The following is an 18,115-nucleotide window of genomic DNA, read 5'->3' on the forward strand; positions in this document are numbered from 1 at the left end:
GGGGTCAGAAGCGATAACAAGATCAGGGGACGAGCACTTCACCCACTCAAGGCCAGAGGATGAACCCAAGTGGGTGAATGGCCACTTGGGAGCTTAACTCCTGTTCTGGTGCACCATCTGGTAACAGGGACAAAGATCACTTGGCCAGTGACACCAGGGATACTAATAGGATTCTCACCTTCCCTCTTTTCCCCTGCTAAGGCTCCCTACAACTTCACCTGGTGAAGCACAGAAAAGCAGAGAGCAGGAAAGCTGTTGGCCCCTCAAAGCCCAGCCTTCTCTTTGCTAGCTGCAGAAGCCACTTAAGCAGAAGAGAGCAAGTTAACAGAATGAAGAGTGCTTGGCCTTGTGGTAACTTGCCAAAGGCTGTGCCATTAGCTGTTTAAGAATCATTTGATGCAGGCGGGGAACGCTTCCCAAAGAGCTTTACAGTTGTGGTTTGCTAAGATCATTTCATTTCAGACCTCGAGGGAACAATCCAATCATGAGCTATAACAGTGGTTTGGGTGGAAGAAAGTTCCCCAAAGCTCCAAGGAGATGTGACTGTTCCTTGGAACACAGAGGAGATATGCTCTGTTCTCAAGGTCAGGCTGAGAAGGGCAAAACCTGCTCACTGGGGGCTGGACACAGCACAGGGTTCTGAGAAGCTAAATATTTGCATGTGCCCCTCATGCTAACACTATTTACCCTTCTCCTCTGGTGACTACTGATGGGTTGCAACATCAGGGGGTGGAGAGCAAGTTAACACACAACCTGGACCGGGCTTTTTCTGGGCCATCTGGTGGAAGAGGAACACGTGGTATGAAAGGGCTGAGGGCAGCACTGTCGAGAGCAGCCAAGTGACCTATGGATGGGTCCAAGGAGACTTGCCTTCGGGGGGAGCTCAGCCTTTCAGCAGCCTGCATCCTACAAAATGCTGCAGAGGGAGGCTCAAAGTGTTTCCAGCTGAGCCAATGCTGTAACTTAACACTCAACTGAAACCATAGGGCTTAACATAGGAGAGGTGAAAACCTGCCCAGAAGCGGATTTATCTGGTTTGCAGTGTTAGAAACACTGTCCACCATCGGAGGTGATGTCAGTGGACATCACAGGCTCTGAATGACACCTTTTAATCGGCAGCTAGGCAGCACATGTGTGTGCAGAGCACAGCACACAGGGCTCAGCAGCTGACACGGCCTGACTGCAGCCTCAGTGCCGGGAGCGGCATGCTCCTCATCTGCTCACTGCAGTGACCTGGCCTCAGTTCTCTCCTTGTGCTGCCTTGCAGCTGAGGCAGGTCACGAGCATGGACTCTCCCAGTACCATGGCTCAGTGGATGAACAGCAGCACGTGAAGAACCAGGGTCTAAGGCTACACAGAAGACACGAGATGTGCTCTGGGTCACCTCTAAAGTAGGGCTGGAAGTGAGTTTGTTCATGGCACCAGCTCAGACTTTCTTGTAAGCGCAGGCAGAAGAGGAGTCTCCACACACACTCTGCACAGTCTGTCACTGCACACACCCGCTGTTCAAATCCCCCTTTGCTCTGGAGCACTGGAAGGAAAGAGCTGGCAAAGGCTCTGGAGCACAGCGTCCACCCACCCCAGTGCTTCTCTGCCTGCCCCAAGCCCCAGGCTGAATCCTGCTCCCGAGTGCAGCCCCTGAGGAACGCTACCTTGCTCGAGGTGATGGCCTGTACAACCTGGGGGAGTCCAGAAACGTGTTGGGTTTGAGGTAAGCAGCAGGAGCACTCCGAAACCACACTCACCACACGTAGTGCACCAGCCGGTTAGCAGAGAGAGACTACGTAAAGCCACTAAGAAAGTGTTAGCAAGGATAAGGTTAGTGTTCTCATGGATTGAGGAAGTACAAGCATCTTCTACCCGCCTCCTAGTATGTATTTGGAGCAGAGACAACAGAAGTTTCCAGCCTGGTATCTAATGATTCCTTCCTTATTGGTGCAGACTACTTTAAGGCTTACTGCTAAAATTAGCAGGTACCTGTATTTCCAGCAAGCTCACTTTGTTTAAGGCATCAGAGTTGGATGTTTACTGCATGTCTTGATACAAAAGCTGCATTGCCACCCAAGGCCACAGAAGAGCTCTTCCTACCTCCATCACTCAGCAGGGAGGGGTGAATCACTGAGCACTCATTTGCAGGTTAGTGTGGATTGCATGCTGGTGCACACTAAGCAAAGGAATTGAGCAGTTTCAGAGTTTCTGGAGAACCTAGTGCTCAATTAGCTCTCCATTCCAGGGGAAAGCCAGCTCTGTAAGCACCTAGCAGTGTCAAAGGAGGAACTGCCTACAGCAATCAACACCCACAGAACAAGAGGAACGTTGAGCCTTCGCTGGAATCAACACTGTTGCCTGTGAGGAGGTTGCTGTGTTTTAACTCTGTGGAACACCACAAGGTGAGCCTCTTGGAGGCAGCAAGGGCAAATGTTAACAGACAGGAGTTACCTCTGCACAGCTTCCTGGTCCGGCTCCCCATCGGAGCTCTCCTCATCCACGGGGGTGACAGCCGGGACAGCCTGCGGACAGGAGAGGGGCCATGGGCTGCAGAGAGCAGCCACGTGGGCCCATCCACCCCACAGACACCCTCCCAAACAAGCTCTGACACGGGTCTGTCAGCTCTGCTGCAGCACCCAGCACCAAGAACCCCTCCCAGCACTCCTCCCCCAGTCAGAACTGCCCGTACAAGGCTGCTGCTCTGTTGGGGCTACCAGGAAAACTAACTGATGCACCAAGGGCCAAAGAACGCGCATTAATGCCCAAGCTGGCTGTTTTAGCTTCCTCCACTAGAGCAGCAAAGGAGAAGAAAAGCCATCAAATTTAAAAGGTTCGCATCTGTCAGCTCTAGAGAGGGAGGCACCTCAGCTGCTAGCTACAGGAGAGCACAGCAATGCTCCCACATGGGGACAGAGCATCCCACTACTCTGAAGGAGGCACAATCTCTGCTTCCAGCGCTTCCAGAGTGCTACAGACTGAGCCCCCTGCTCCAGTCACCTCTGCCTGCAGGAGAAGGTATTTATAAGCACACCACCGATTCTTTCCCTCCCTTTTGCTACTTACTGGTGTCATAGTGACGAGGGGAGAGGGACCTCGAGGACGTTTGAGCAGTTGCTGTGCGTGTAGCTGGATGTTGGCTCCGCCGTCTGACGCCCTGCGCCCCAGAGGGCCCATGCCATTGAGCAGCTGCAGGGTGGGGGGCTGCAGCAGGGACTGCTCCTGCAGGCACAGACAGCACAGTCATCAACCCTGTACCGCATCCTTCCAGCACCTGAGCCCCAGCCACAACCCCAGGCACCGGCAGGAGAAGAGACAAGCCTTCTGGGCTTCGGGAGAGATGAAGGAGCATCAACATCTCAGCACTGACATGGCGTGGAGAGAGACCACATCAGTGGAAAAGCTTAACTCCCATTTCCCTGCCCTCCTGTGCAGCTGCCAGGCAGGCTGCAACCTGCAGCCCCAAAGCCAGGCACTGTCCTATTTCTCTCCAGCCCAGTAATTCATTCCGTGCTGAAGTGTTCTTTCGTTCCTCAGCTTTTTAAGGACTCGACTAGAATCACACCTAAGACACAGCAAGAAGGTACATTTTGAAGCTTATGTAGCCCAAGGAACTGGCAAATAGAGCAAGTCTGAGCAGACACCACCCCCCCCCCCATACTATCGAGGCACTTGCAGGGGTCAGTACCTTGTACTCCAGCTGCCCCGTGGGCTGCAGGTTCTGCCGAGGCAGCACATTGTGCATGAAGTTCACATTGGGGGTCACCTGCAGGAACGGAGCCTGAGGGGTGACACGGGGGAAGCCAGGCAGGAGCTTCTGCAGATCCTCCATGACCTCCGTCCTGTGCAACCACAGTTATAGAGGGGAATTAGCAGTGATGTGGCGAGGACCAGCCAGCGGCCCAGGACGCTCTGCTTCCCTTCACAAAAAGGCCTCTTACAGCCCTCAGAAGGGTTCCCTTGACCCTTCACTAGGGAGGCAGGGGCTGATACTAACCGTGGGTCAGCTACTCCAACTGTGTGCCTTCTCATGGAGAGGTAGCGGACCAGAGCTTCAGGTGATGGCTCTTCCCCTTCATCACTGTCCAAGTTCATCGTTCCATCAGTCTGGGCAGGAGAGATATTGGAATGATGAAATACAACGTGAGGCTCAAGCCAAGGGACAAGAACTTGCAGGGGTCATCAAGGGGTGTACCTCACCTCTACAATTTGGTTTTCTGGGTTGATGAGCTGCACTTGGGGCACGTTGATGCTCATGGTATTGCCTGTCTGTTCTGTCTGCTGAGCAGAGATCAAAGTCAGAAGGCATGAAGCATCTCATACACCCCCTTTACAGGCACTGCTGGACTGGCACCACAGCACAGATCTAAGCACTTGGGAACAGGGAGGTCAGCCTGGAGCCAGGGAAGATCTGTTTATCCTTAATTCTCAAGGGGTTGCCAGCAGCACAAATTGAGGAAGCAGCATGGCACAGCAGTCCGAGTCTGCAGCCTCTAGCTCCTAATCAGCAACCCTCCCCTTGCCTTCTCTTCTGTCCCTAAGAGTCTGAAGGGCTCACTAAACCCAGATCCAGTGAACAAAGCACAGGATTACGGCACCCTGACTACACAGGACTTGCTCAGACGAGGGGTGCTTTGATGCTCCTGCCAGGCCGAGGACACCAGAAGCGAGTCTGGGTTTAGCAGGGAGGGGACTGCCTGACCTTCCAGGCATGGAAGAACAGCACATGAGAGGGAGCTACCTGGATGTTGGCAGAGGTGGGGAAGGTCATGGTCCGCGGTATACTGGGAGATGGTGCAATGCGCAGGTTCTTGTGCCTCTTCAGCCTGTCACAGAGCAGGCTGTAGATTGCACTGTAGTGATCATAAGCATCTGCTCTTAATGACTGCAAGAGGAAAGGGAGAAAGCGCTCGGGTCCTTCTGTCAAGCAACAAACCAAAGCTCAGCTGCCAGAGGTGACGAGCAGCAAACCCGGCCATTGATCTGCAGTGGGAGCAGGCAGGACACGGCTGCCGCTGCGCTGCCGTACCTGAATGGTGCGCTCCTTGTCCAGCCCCATGTCTGCCATTGCCAGCAACACGTCCTCGTTCAGCGGCTCCATCTGCCTCTCGGTCTTCAGGTGCTGACACTCGGCTATCAGCTGCAAGAGCACAGACACAGCTCAGCTCTGACATTCCCAAAGGCACACCGATGAGTCACGGCGCTCTGAAAACCAACACACCAGGCTCCGGCAGCGAGCTGGCACGAGCTCTGAAGGCTGATGGCACACCAGCTCCAAACCCAGTGCCTTAGGCTCTCAGCGCCAAGGGAAAGGTACAGAAATACACGCAGATGAGGAGCAGTGTGGGAAGCAAGACCAGGAGACACAGAAAGTGGAAGGGCAGCACATGACCACTCGGAATGGAAGTTCAACAGCCGAAACCAACCCCGCAGCACTACGTGCCCAGAGCCCATGGCAGCTCAGCAGGCACCGAGCACACTCCTCACCCTGTCAAACTCGGCGTCAGCCTCCCCAAGCTTCATCCACTTGTGTTTGCAGATCTGCTCCATGGAGAGCCGCTTGCTCGGGTCCAGGACCAGCATGTGCCGGATCAGATGCTCACACTCTGCAAGGGAAGAGAGGCCGGTGACCACAGGAAGGGACACAAGGGCCAATGTGCCTTTATCTTTCACGTATGCTGTCACCATGGGGACCAAAGCTCCCCCTGCTTTGGGCTGGGACCTAAGCTTGCTTTAAAAGCATTGCATGGTTCAGGAAGCACTTTGTGCAGGAAGAGAACCTCTTCCCCAAGTAATGCGGCAGGAAAGGGAGCTTTCAGCTGGGAAGCTCCATGCAGCCCACGTGAAATCATTCCTTAATCTGCCAGCAGGCAGCAACGTATGACTTGTGCTTAAGTGGAGTTGGTTTTCTCTGAGAATTAAGCACACTTTTCAAACCCAAGATTTGTCACTAAAGCATTCGGAAGCATTTCTGCAGGAACAGGACGTAGACATTTGTCTCTGATGGGGCTCTTGCTGGAAACTCATGTGCCATAATGCTGTAAAAAGCTTCTTGTGTAGTGAAAGCCTCTACATTGCTCAGTCATTATAGCCTTCCCATTTCCCAGACTCAGAAGGAGCGTGTCTTTGCTAACATTCTGCTGTACTTTGCCAGTTACACGCACAAAAGCTGAGATTTTAAGTAAGAGCATGTTGGTTTCCAAATTCTAGCCTCAGACCCCATTTTAGCTGACGTTCCAAACCCCATCCAATGGATACCCTTCCTGGCAGCCCACCTGCCTGGCACATAAACCAAGCGCTACGCTGTCATTTCAGCGCTCAAGGAACGCTCAAGGCAGCGGAGGGGACCAGGACGGGCAGCCCTTACCTGTGGACATGAAGAAGGGAATGCGGAACTTGCCGCTGAGCACCCTGGCCCGCAGGTTCTGCAGCGTGCTGCCGTCGAAGGGCAGAGCACCGCACACCAGCACGTAGAGCACCACGCCGAGGCTCTGCACCCAGGATGTGGCAGCAGCAGCAGCAGGGAGAGACCAGAACACAGCGGTTACTCGTGCGGAATGGTGTGCAGAGACAACAAATGATAGTAAAGAAACTCCCGTTGGCACAGAGCCTGTTGGCACCTCAGTGGGAAAGGCCAGGCTGCAGGCAGAGCAGCACTGGGGCCATGGGGGAGACCATCCTGAACCCCTGCACTAACGTGCTCTCTCCTAAACCCTCACGCAGCACAAGTGGGGGCCTCCTCTTCCAGCTCTGCCAGATGAAGCCCCTCGCAGGAAGTGCTCTCCCATTCACAGCACTGAAGCGAACCGTATTTTTGGGAAACTTCATTAAAAGGCATTTCTGGGTAATGAATATTTTTAGCACCATGTCTCCCAGTAAGAGAATGTGTGACACAGCAGCCAGAACGGGAATATAGAGCCACTTTTATACAGCATTTCTGCAAAACCCATTTTTTGCCATATCAGGGGTTCTCTCCGAGACGTGTACGAAATAGGAAGGAAAGGCAAAGAAACAGAACAAAACTCAGATGAAGGTAACAAAGAGGTGCATCACATACCCAGATGTCAACCTTTGGCCCATCGTACTCCTTGCCTTCAAAGAGCTCTGGAGCAGCATAGGGGGGGCTCCCACACCAGGTTTTCAGCAGCTGGCCAGGGGTGAAGATGTTACTGAACCCAAAATCTGAAAGGACAAAGAGTTCAAGGACCACGACCCATTCCAACTGTCCTAAAGAAAGGGTATTTCCATCACTTGCTGAGCCTAAGTCACCTTCAATCCTCTAAGAGAGACCTGATACAGCAGAGAAACAGGAGAGCAGAAGAGGCAAGAAGAGCAACACTGAAACCACCTGGACAGCGCAACTGCTCTTGTGCCAAGCCAAAAGATGACCAAGTGTTAACAGTGCCACTTCAGACTGTGAAGTGAACCATCTCAACAACCTGCTGCACAACACACACTGAAACCATCCTGCTTCTGCTGAGCAACTCAATACCCAACCTTCAGCTTCACAACTTCATCAGGGCCCGAGCGAGCACCAGCACGGACAGAACGTGACAAAGGGAAAACAAAGCAGGAGCTTTGATCTTCCAGAAAGCACTGCATGAGATGGAAGCTTTGGTTACAGGGAGATTTTCCAAAGAAAAAGAAAGAATCCTCACTAAATCCCTTGCTTTTTCACCTCGACTGAACAATAAAACCAAGTGGACAGTCAGAGAGGGGCCTCCACACCCTGTGACCAGGATGCCCTTAGAAGCAAGTGCCCAAAGGTTATGTGCAAAGTGCCTGTGCCTGTGCCAGCAGGAGGGCAGTGACATTAACACACACAGACGTTTGCCATGGCATTTGCACCAGCAGCAGCCCCTCGCTGCAGGATTCCATGAGGAATGCTGGAAAACAGGCGCCACAAACATTCACTTGGCAAATTCCGAGTGATTAAACCAAAGCATTGCGGCAAAAACACAGAGTGCAGCTGCAGGAAGGAGAAAGCTCTTATAAAGAGCTTAATTTTGACTCCCTCGGTGGTCAGAACCGCAGGGAGCTGGGGTAACACAGAGCTGAGTGCCAACCTGTCAGTGATACACAAGATCCCAGCACTGTGCAAGGAGATCCGGGCTGAGAATGTGCATTTTAATGATACAAATGGCAAAGAATACCCGAGATGCAAAAGCGCAAAGGTTTTCTTCCCATATCTTGAAATAAACACACATTCACCCTGAAGATTCACCTTCAGTTTTAGCTGCTTATTTCTCCTCAGTGCCTTTCATCCATGCTGCACAAGGTAAGCACTCTGGCACACATTCTTTAGCCATCAAGAAAGGTTTGTTCTCCTAAATCCCCCAGGAGGCATGGAAACCCCACTGGCACCCCACGGACAGCACAGTAACTGCTGAGCCTGTGCTCCCAATCACTGCATTCCTCACAGGATGTTCCATGACCTACTTCCAGGTGACTTTCCTATCCTCCTCCTTCAGGCAGCTCCTGCAGAGCCCAGCAGAGCCCCCAGCCCAGCTCCTGCTGAGAACAGCAAGCCTGCTAAGAGCCTCCAAAAGTGTATGGGGAGAGGGTTTGCAAATCCCCAGGGAGCAGCCAGGTCTCATTCCACAAGCAGATGCAGAGGGAAAAGGGCAGTTTGGAGGAGCAAGGTGAAAGTCACCACGGAATAGGGAGATATTTAAAGGAACAGCTCTGTGCTACAGAAGCAGACCCGATCCCTCACGTTTCCATAGAGGGAGACTCCAGCATCTGCACCACAGACGCTTCATCCTGGGAAGGTTGCAGGCTCTTGCACACAAATACACAGCAGTGCATAGATGACATTCCTCTGCAGCCATAGGCCGGGAAGGCCGGGGTGTTTAGCAACCATCTCAACTCCTGGCTGAACCCTCTGCCTGGGAACACCAGTGATCCCACTGCCAGAAGCGACTGACTCAGCCTCCGAGAAGGTACACTGGAGAAACAGCATCCATGGGAAAAATGAGCGTGAGGGCATCAGCGCTTCTGACTCCTGTTTATGGAAAACCAGTGCAGCTGCAATCAAAAACCCCAAACTCCACAAGTCCCCTGGCAGTCAGTGCTGAGTGAGAACAGCAGCACTGACCCGCTCCAAGGCTGCTGCACTGGCTTGAAGGTGCCACTTACTCAGTAAGGGATGTGAAGCTGCAAACAGGGGTCCGTAGTAGCTGCAGAAAGCCTGCCCAGGTGGGAGCCTGAAACTGCAGTTACACACCCCATCAGAGGCTGTGCTGTCAAGCTGGACTTGATGAGGTAGAGGGACAAAACGTGGTGCTTGGAAAACCCTCCCCATCAATCAGCTTTTCCAGGCTACTTTTCAACTCGCTACGACATCTTCTTGCCAAGTCAAACAGTGCCACCAGCAGGGTGGGAGCTGTCCTCTGGAGTCCCTTCCGGGAGCAGAGATTTGGAAGGAAAACAGTTCCCAGCTCCCTCAGATAAAACCCCAGAGTTGCCACGTTCAGAGCCTGTCAGTGTGCTCCTGTGGGCACTCGTGCAGGAATCCAGCCGCAACTGAGGTAGTTTGGAACTCCTATTTCCTGGTGTCCTGCACATGGGTTAGATTTTACCCCACGAACACAAGATGGCCTCAGATCATTAGTGCATCCGTGCACACAGCACAGGCCACAAAGTGCTGTGTCAGCAGCAGGCTCTTGCTCATCTGCCCGCAGAGCGGCGAAGGGCAGGTTACCACCCTCGTGCCAGGGAGGACATGGTTCACACTATTAAGCGTCCAGAGGAAGTGTCAAAGTCCTTCACTTCCTTCCCTGTTCCCTCCTCACAAAGCAAGGATGAGAGAAACCTAGGAAACTATTAACCATTTTATACTACAAGCCAAGCGTTCAGCTCTCACCTAACACCTACAGATGGTACAGAAGAGAAAGCAACACAAGGAACGGACTCCCCGAGTGCCGCTTCCCCTTCGCTGCTCTGCCATAGACACTGCCAGCCCTGCTTTGCCATTCCTTCTCTCTCCCCCCAGCCTGACCTGCTTCAGAGAAGTCCTAAATGGGCAGCAGGACTCAGACCAAGGTCAATAGTTTAGTATTAGCCTCGCCCATTACCCAGTGTATTGGAACACCACCGTATCTGCAGCTCCATATGTGCCTATGAAGCCAAAACTGCTTTTTGTCCTCCTTCTATTTTGCACTACTTGAAGGCAGATATAAATCTCCTGGCTACAACCTGGCAGCTCCAGCCCTGGGCAGCAGGCCACACAGAAATCCAAAGCTTCCTTTAGCTGCACTGCGCTTCCTTCGCTGTGAATACCTGGAAGCAGCCAATGCCTACATTTATTAACTCCTGAGAGCAGCTGCCTTCCTCCCGCCCCACCAGGCTGAGCTCACCTGCTATTTTGATGTTGAGGTTCGCATCCAGGAGCAGGTTTTCTGCCTTCAGATCTCTGTGGACGATATTGCGACAGTGACAGAAGTTGACAGCAGCCACGATCTGCTTGAACTTCCTCCGGGCTTCCTTCTCCGCCATGCGGCCGTGGGCCACCAAGTGATCTGCAAGGGATGGGGTGAGGAACAAGGGGTTATTCACACAGGGGCTCCTCACGTGCCTGTGACAGTAACACGGAGGATGCAGATGGGCAACAACGTGGGCGCCAGCCTGTTTTCATGGCTCCAGCACCAGATGGGGTCAGTGCTGAAGCTGCATGGGAAGGATCCAGCACACCACTGCCACACAGCCCCCCCTGAGCTGTCCCAGCGTGAAAGGCTTTGAAGTGATCAACTTTCCTCTGTATTTGTGCTTGGGATTGCCCCAGCACAGGGGCAGGACCTTGCACTTGGCCCCATTGAACACAGGCTCACCTCTTGAGCCTCCCCTTCATTCCACTGCCCTAAACTGGAGGGTTTGATAAAGACACCTTGAAAACAACAAAACCCCGTGGCTTGTGAAGGTTCCTGCTCAGGAGCTGCCGTTTTCCCAGTGCCCCATTAACTCCAATACCCGTGACATAACTGCCTGGCAGTAAACACCAATTACTGAGCTCCAGCAGAGCAGCTCTGCCGGCTCCGGAGCCACAGCAGCCTCCTCCTCACGGCTCACTCCTCGTGTTGTGCAACAGAGTGAAGCTGGGTTTCAAAGAACTTGTCAATTCAGTTGTAGTCATCAGATAAACTCCTTCCACAAGCAAACCTGAGGCAGGGCCAGGGAGGGAAATCCATCACCAATCCCAACATGACCCTCCATTCACCTGCTAGGAAAAGCAACATTTACTCTCTCAAACAGCCCTGTCATATCTCATCAAGTCAGTCGCAGGGTCATACATGTTCTAGTCTGAGGAGCTGAGCTGGGAGGCCGATGAGCAGAGTTAAGCAAGGGCCTGCTCCAGTTTAACCACTGCCACCCATCAACAGGCACAGCTCAGCTCCTGAACAAGTCAAGGGCATTCCCACCGATTGCTGCGCGTGAATCCGGGAGCGCAGGCTGCTGATACAGCAGAGTGCAAGGTTCCAACCTCTTGACATTCCTCAAAGTAGTCCTGAGGTTCTCCTGCAGGCAAGGAATCAAATCCACTGCTACAGGAGGAGTCTTTCTACACACCTCTCCAAGGGCAGTTTTCCCAGCCCAGGTTCAGTGGTCCCCACATACGGACGTTCAGTTGTCCTTCTTCCGAGCCAGCCGTGCTCCAGCTGCAGGATAGGCTGAAATGCCACTTTTCCTGAGGAGAAGCGCTTGGAGCCGGTCCCCAGGCTCTGCACGTAGGCACAGCCCTCAGACCACTGACATTTCTGTCCAAGCTCCAGAGGAAGGACAGAAACAATGAAGCTACAGAATACTCCACATACCACCAAGGGCAAGTGCGTGCCAAAATTAACCATTGCCAGCTTAGCCTGCACTAACCTCTCGTGCTGCAGGGGTTACAGAGACGAGCCTCGTGCTCAGCTGGGAGCCAGCACGCTGATCCAGGGCACAGCCTGGCTGCTCTCTGTACTCCTGTGAAGCACCCGATGGTGCCCTCTGCATTAAAGAGCCCCACGCTGAGGAAGAAGCACCTTCTGGTCAAGCGACAGGGCTGACACACAGGTTCCCACTCTTTGCCCCTGGACAGACTCCACACACTTTCAAGTTGCTTTCTGTCTGGAAGGCAAACGCTGCTGAAGCTTCACATCTCCTCCCTGCGCTGGATTACGTCCCATTTCCAGTGTACTTGGTGACCCTGTGATCCCAGAAGCAGCCTGACCTTGTAGAGACTGGTACCACTTTGTTTAACGCCAGAGAGCTGAGGATCAGTGGTGGAGATGGGGCAGAGGCACAGACAGGCTCACCACGTGAACCAGGGAAGTGCTGCTGAGCACTTTTGTCAAGCAAGCAAGCACCCACGTTCTTGTGAGGGCTGCAGGTTAGTTACAGAAGCCACAGGAAACAGCAGAACTCAGACCAGGCTTTCAGACCGTGTTCTGTTTGACCTCGCAAGAGGGACACTCGAGATACCTGGAACAAAGAGCACCCTCTGTTTAAAAGGAGCCATCCATTTGTTGGTGATGTCAAAGCAGAGGCCCAACCGCACGCAGAACATGCACAGGGACAACCATAACAATTTACATTTTGGTGCTTAAGCCCCCAGCAAAAGCCAGGCTCCTCCTGGCCCCACGCAGCCTTACAGGCAGGGAGTTATCACAGTGCTTCCAGGAACAGGAATCAAAGACACTTCATGGCTCTGCTCGGCCACCAAAGGAGCTCTGAGCCCTTCTACTGACAACTCAGATACACAGGTTGCAAAGCTCTCCCAGGACTCCAACCAAGGAGCCAGAGAAGCCTCCAACCAGACTGAAACCAAGGCCATGTAGAGAAAGTACTGTTCCTTAAACTACGGATTCCAACCTGTATTACTGCCTGTGTAGCACTGACAGCTCTATGGTACAGTTTAAGCCCTTGAAGGCGTTTAAAGCACTAAGGAAAACGACTCAGATTTGCTTCTAACAAAACTTGCTCTGAAAAGGACGACTGTAACTCAAATGATACGAGTGCCACGAGCCGTGGTGGTCAGCCCCTGCCCCTGCCCCTTCTGCGGCTCGCCTTTAAAACCTTGGTCAGGCAGACTTCAGGAGAGAACCAAGAAAAAGAGCCGAGAGATCTTGCACAAGCACACGTAACAGAGAGGGTTCCCCAGTCACAACTGCCCTTCTCTGCACAACATGAGGACGTGAGATTCTTCAGCACAGGAGATGCTAATGACCGCGAGGAAACCTTCCCAAAACGGGTTGCTGCTTCCTCCCTCTAAATTGCTTCCGCTGGTAGAACAAAGTCCTAATGGCTCCTCAGGAAACCCTGATTACAAGAAGCTGAGGCTTCAGTTTCCCCCTCGGCTCGAACCACAGCGCCTGAGAACGCTCAAACCCAGCCACTGGGGGCTTTGCTCTGGAAAAGCCTCTGTGCTGTTCCAGAGCTGGCTGCTCCCAGCTACCCACAGGATAAATGTTGGGCAGTGTAATGGAAATTAGCCATGCTAATGAGCTGAATTTACTACAGCATGAAGTAGTGCAGAAAGCAATTAGATTTGCACTTCGGCTCATGGAGAAGGCTATTTTTGTAAGCAAGAGAATTCATTCCAGGCTTGTATATGAGCTTGCACATAGTTCTGCATTTAAAAAAAGATGAGCCCGTCGCTGCCAAATGCGACAGAAGAGGGAGAAAGTAAGGAGTGATTTATGCTCTCCTGTGGTGATCCACATGCAAGCGAGCTCTTAGGCACATTCAAGTGACTGCTGCACAAGGCAAGAGGAGTCTCAAGCCTCCGGAGCTGCTGTGTGCCCCACACCATGATTCATGCTTGAGGAGACAACTGGGAGGCTCAGCTGGAGGAAGTCAGGTTTCCACAAGGCCATCCACAACATCAGCTGTCACTTGCTTCTTCCTTCAGCTGTCACCTTCTCAGAGAGGAAGCCCAAAGGGGATGGACCGCGCTGGGTAGAAGCCACGACAACCATCTACAAAGGTACTGAGGACCTGGAAAACAGCTCAAGTCGGCTCTGCCTGAATTTGAAGCTTCTCTTGCTTCACTAAGAGCTTCACCTTTAACTACAAGGCAGCCTCCTGCAGCAAAGTCAGAGGTCCTGACACTGAAAGTCAATCTTCTGCAGTGGCTCACGAGGAAAAGGAGGAGAGCAGCTCCGTTTAGCTGACAGACTGTACGCGACTGTCCTCCCAGGGACACTCCCTGCAAGCAGACTGAAGCCTGCTCCAGTCAAGCACGAAGGATTTCCCCCTTTTCTGCATCTCACATGGGTGGAGCTAGTAGAGATCCCAGCGTGCACCAGTACTTCCATCTCTACAGGTTTTCATACTGGTCATGGCAATAAAACAAATGAAGGGATCAGCCACCAGCTCTTGCACTTGCGTCTTTTCCTGTAAAGAACAGCTTCTGTGGTCAAGAAAGCTCAGCCAAAACATTGTTAGCAGACAATGGAGTTGAAAATGGATGTAACTAACACAGGCTAAGATAACATCAGGTATCCAGAAGATAAGAACACGCACGGCTCTGGGAACAGAACACTGCAGAGCCACAGGACCGCCTGTTTCTTTGAAAGCCACTAACAAACACCAACGTTTCCGCTCTCGTCAACAAGCTTCATGCAACTTGCTGGAACCAAGTGTTCAGCAACACTTCCAAAGCCAGCCAGGTGACTATTCCCAACACCTGTAATCCCAAAGTCAGCATCAAAGCAGGGCAGCACCTGCCAATGGAACCCAAACAAGCAGCAGAGGTTACGGAAGGGACTTTCCCACCAAGTTGGTATCATTTATTTCTCTACTCCTGTTGTCAATGGAAAGTTTTCAGGCTGAAGGGCATCCCTCAGCTGCAGCAAGAGAGCGTGGCAGCTATTTTCAGTTTACTGGAGCTGACCGAGTGCATTATCTGATTAAAGAATGCAGTAAATGTACTCACCAAATATTTCCCCTCCACTGGCGTACTCGGTCACTAGATAAATCATCCGCTCCGTCTCCATGACCTGGGCACAAGGACAGAGAAGGGACACATTAAGGACACTGCCCTCTGCAAAAAGTGTAGCTAAATAAGAACTGACCCTTTCCATAGCACGTGTAACTGCTTTCATCGAATCAACAATATTAACTCTCCTGTGCCAAGGAGCAGACGAGGAACTGGGGCACGTAAGAATCAAATGGCAAGCTCTAAACAGTGATGCTGTAACTAAACACACTTCACTTGTGCCTTCCTCCCCTTTTCCTTGCCCTCCCTTTAGTGTTTGCTCCCCTGGAAGACTTCTCAGGGCTGCCACAAGGGAACCAGTTCACCTTCCCAATCACCCAGGCCACTGCAGGCACTAAAACCACCACCAATTTTGCGAAAGGGGGAACATTCACTGAATCAAGAAGTGACTTTGGAATGAGCCAAGATCCATCAGACATGAGCAGAGCAGAGGCTTTGCTTCAGGGAGCCCTGGGTGTTTCAGCCAGGTAACACCCCTCTTGTAACACACATCTGTAGGAGTCTGACAGGGCATTGGGGCTGCAGCAGCCCAGTGTGCCAAGGCCACCAGTTTATGCTGGAGTTGGGAGTCCAGAGCCTGTCACAGCGAGTTTAAAAGTGCCACTTATTCCAGATTCCTACTGAAAAGATGTGAAAGACTCTGAAACACCAACTCCAGGGTTTAGTAGTTCGTTATCTAACAATCAATGTCACTGGATGCCCAGGAAGATCAGACAGGGTGGAACACCCTCTGCAGTGGGTGCTCCTCCCTCACTTTAGCAAATCCCAGCCACAAGTGTCACCTGCCCAGTGTCATATCAAAACCATACATGGAATAACCAGGTTGCCAAAGGGCTTATTAAAGAGGAGTCCCTTTGCAAAGCAGCATTGCCCAAGTACCTGCAAAACGCTGCAGCTCTGGAGCGTCTGCTGTAAGCATCTTGGACTCTTGTGGTTTGGCCTAAAGAGCTAAACATTAACCTCTGTCACTTCTACTCAGCTTTAACTCCTTGGAGTCCAACTAAGTGCTCACATCCATCAGGCAGAGCTGAGCAGCACACAGGGCTTGAACAGACAAGCCCACCGAACCTGGCAGTTCTGACCAGCTCTGGCAGGACCCTGGGAAGGGGACTCCATCCGACAGCTTCCAGAACCAGGACTGCACGCAATAGAGGAGAGCGTGTACACAGCTTTTGAGCACTCCTCTCTAGATGTAAGGCCCTGCCTGAGCCCTTGTATCAGAAAAGCCCAGGGAAGGAGTCTTTCATCTGGCCACCAGCTCCCAAAGCAGCATTTAATGGTTCACCAAGGGGGTGGCCTTGGTGAACCCTCTGCTCCCACCACACTGGTGCTGTCTTGTGTGTCCCTGGCCTGCTGCAACCTCCCCGCTGCTCTATTTGATCGTTCAGTCGCAGGGGCACCACAACCACATGCGTCAGAGGCATCACACGTGGGCTGTGCCTCTGGTGGTTCTGTTTGCACACCAGGAATGCCAAACAAGCCGGAGAACAAGTCTACAAACAATATTCCCAGGTGCTATTGATCACCTTCCAGGCAAGCAGGGAGGGATCAGGAAGTCCTTGGGCCACAGGGTAAATGGTCAGAGAGAGGGGAGCAGGGGAGCTCTGTGCTAGTGGGTGAGACTTACTTGCTCCCTTACACAGAGAAGGGGAGCCCGCATCCGGTTTCAACTGGGAAGCTGAAAAGCACACAATAGCCATAAACAAATGGCAAGAGGCCAGCACACAGCGGAAGCATCATCTCCCAGAAAGAGGAGGATCAGCCACACTTTCCCCCTGCTCCCTCAATCAAAATACTCCGAGACCTTGGAAACAAAGGACTTTCCCAGTACTTCACGCAGGAGAAACAGAGGGATAACTCCAGAGAAAGCACTACGAGACAGTGTAAAGCTATAGTACAAAGGGGCAGAAAACACACCACAGGGAGTGCTCCTACCTGGTATAACCTGATGATATGTGGGTGGCAAAGCATCTTCATGATCTGAACTTCTCGAAATATCTTCTTCAGGTTCTCTTCATCCAGCTGGGTCTTATCGATTATCTTTATGGCCACCTAGCACAAGGGGAGAGCAGGACAGAGGTCACTGACCCATTTTCAGAAGCAAGCCCTGCCTGCAAGCCCTGCTGCACTGAACAGAATACACAGTCCCTGCCTCAGAAAGGCTCCAAGCAGCCTCCCAGAGCCCAGCACCTTGCCAGGAGGTGGGCAGGAAGCAGCTTTGTTTCCTACCTCTTGGGGTATTGTCCCTACAGAGAGGACCTGTTTGCGAGTAGGGTGCAGAAGGGTTTTCGGGCTCCTGTTACCACAGTACACCCCTTAAAGTCTCTCTAGCGTTGGAGACTTCTTCTCTTCCCTCTGCCTTCCCTGAGCATCCTTCCTCAGCCCCGGCAGCTCCCAGCTCTCTGGGGCACAGACAGTGAAACCACCCAACTCCAAATGGGGAGAGACCCCCTGTGCTGGTGATGCACAACCAGAAGGATGTGACCCAGGAGCCCAAAGCCCAGTTCCAGAAGTGCCTTGCTCTGAAAAGCCTCTGGTGTGCACCAGGGACAAGTGCTCTGTGCCACTGTGGCACACGATCCAAAACACATCTCCTCCTCCTCCTCCAGTGCCAAACCCCAAGTGCAATGCTAAGTGATGCTCTAACAGGCACGGTGCTGCTTGGAGGCAAACAAACGACAGGATCATCAGGGTCTTTAAGGGAACAATCTGAAGCACGTGAGAATTAAGCTTCATTTCCTACACTGAAACCCCCGCCAGGGGAATAGCTGCCCTGCATGTACCACAGCACAGCACAGCCCCAGCAAGGCACAGGCACAATAAGCTGGTTCTTTCCTTTGAAACCTCTAATTCCGAGCCCAGGAAGGGCTCCAGGCTCCCAAGTCAGGGAGCACGCTTCCGACAGCAGCCCTGCGCCGTGCGGAGCCAGGCCTGGCACTGGGCACCAGGGGCTGCTGGCAGGGCCGGGGCTGGAACCGGAGCCAGAGCCGAGGTGAAGCCCTGGACCTGTGCGGCTGCCAGGCACTAACAGGCAGTGAGTAACAGGGTGAGGAGCTGCTGCTGCTCCTCGGGGCTGCCACGGCCGCTGGTTGGGGTGTTCTGCACCACACAGCTCCAAGGACAGCGCTCAGGAGGGGACTGGGAGAGCTGAGAGCC

At 52.7% G+C, this 18,115-nt stretch overlaps 1 protein-coding gene across 7 annotated transcripts in view; it reads right to left on the reverse strand.

Moving 5' to 3' along the window:
* SIK3 (SIK family kinase 3) overlaps positions 1 to 18,115 on the reverse strand; it is a 55,440-nt gene that overhangs the window by 13,469 nt on the left and 23,856 nt on the right. For 5 of the 7 annotated variants that reach the window (XM_061477998.1, XM_061477993.1, XM_061477992.1 and 2 more), the window contains exons 2-14: positions 16,895 to 17,011; positions 14,897 to 14,960; positions 10,344 to 10,505; positions 7,043 to 7,167; positions 6,353 to 6,476; positions 5,473 to 5,591; positions 5,015 to 5,125; positions 4,727 to 4,870; positions 4,186 to 4,266; positions 3,983 to 4,092; positions 3,674 to 3,827; positions 3,052 to 3,207; positions 2,440 to 2,510 (exon numbers count right to left, since the gene is read on the reverse strand). In XM_061477998.1, the coding sequence (XP_061333982.1) occupies positions 2,440 to 2,510; positions 3,052 to 3,207; positions 3,674 to 3,827; positions 3,983 to 4,092; positions 4,186 to 4,266; positions 4,727 to 4,870; positions 5,015 to 5,125; positions 5,473 to 5,591; positions 6,353 to 6,476; positions 7,043 to 7,167; positions 10,344 to 10,505; positions 14,897 to 14,960; positions 16,895 to 16,936 (1,463 nt within the window). In that variant the 5' untranslated portion in view covers positions 16,937 to 17,011. The remainder of the gene's footprint in view (positions 1 to 2,439; positions 2,511 to 3,051; positions 3,208 to 3,673; positions 3,828 to 3,982; positions 4,093 to 4,185; positions 4,267 to 4,726; positions 4,871 to 5,014; positions 5,126 to 5,472; positions 5,592 to 6,352; positions 6,477 to 7,042; positions 7,168 to 10,343; positions 10,506 to 14,896; positions 14,961 to 16,894; positions 17,012 to 18,115) is intronic. The other 2 variants (XM_061477999.1, XM_061477994.1) reach the window with 1 other exon arrangement.

This window comes from Pezoporus flaviventris, unplaced genomic scaffold (genome assembly GCF_033815535.1).
Source record: "Pezoporus flaviventris isolate CSIRO_AGI_PZ_B2104156 unplaced genomic scaffold, CSIRO_AGI_Pfla_v1 ptg000113l, whole genome shotgun sequence".
NCBI classification, from domain to species: domain Eukaryota; kingdom Metazoa; phylum Chordata; class Aves; order Psittaciformes; family Psittacidae; genus Pezoporus; species Pezoporus flaviventris.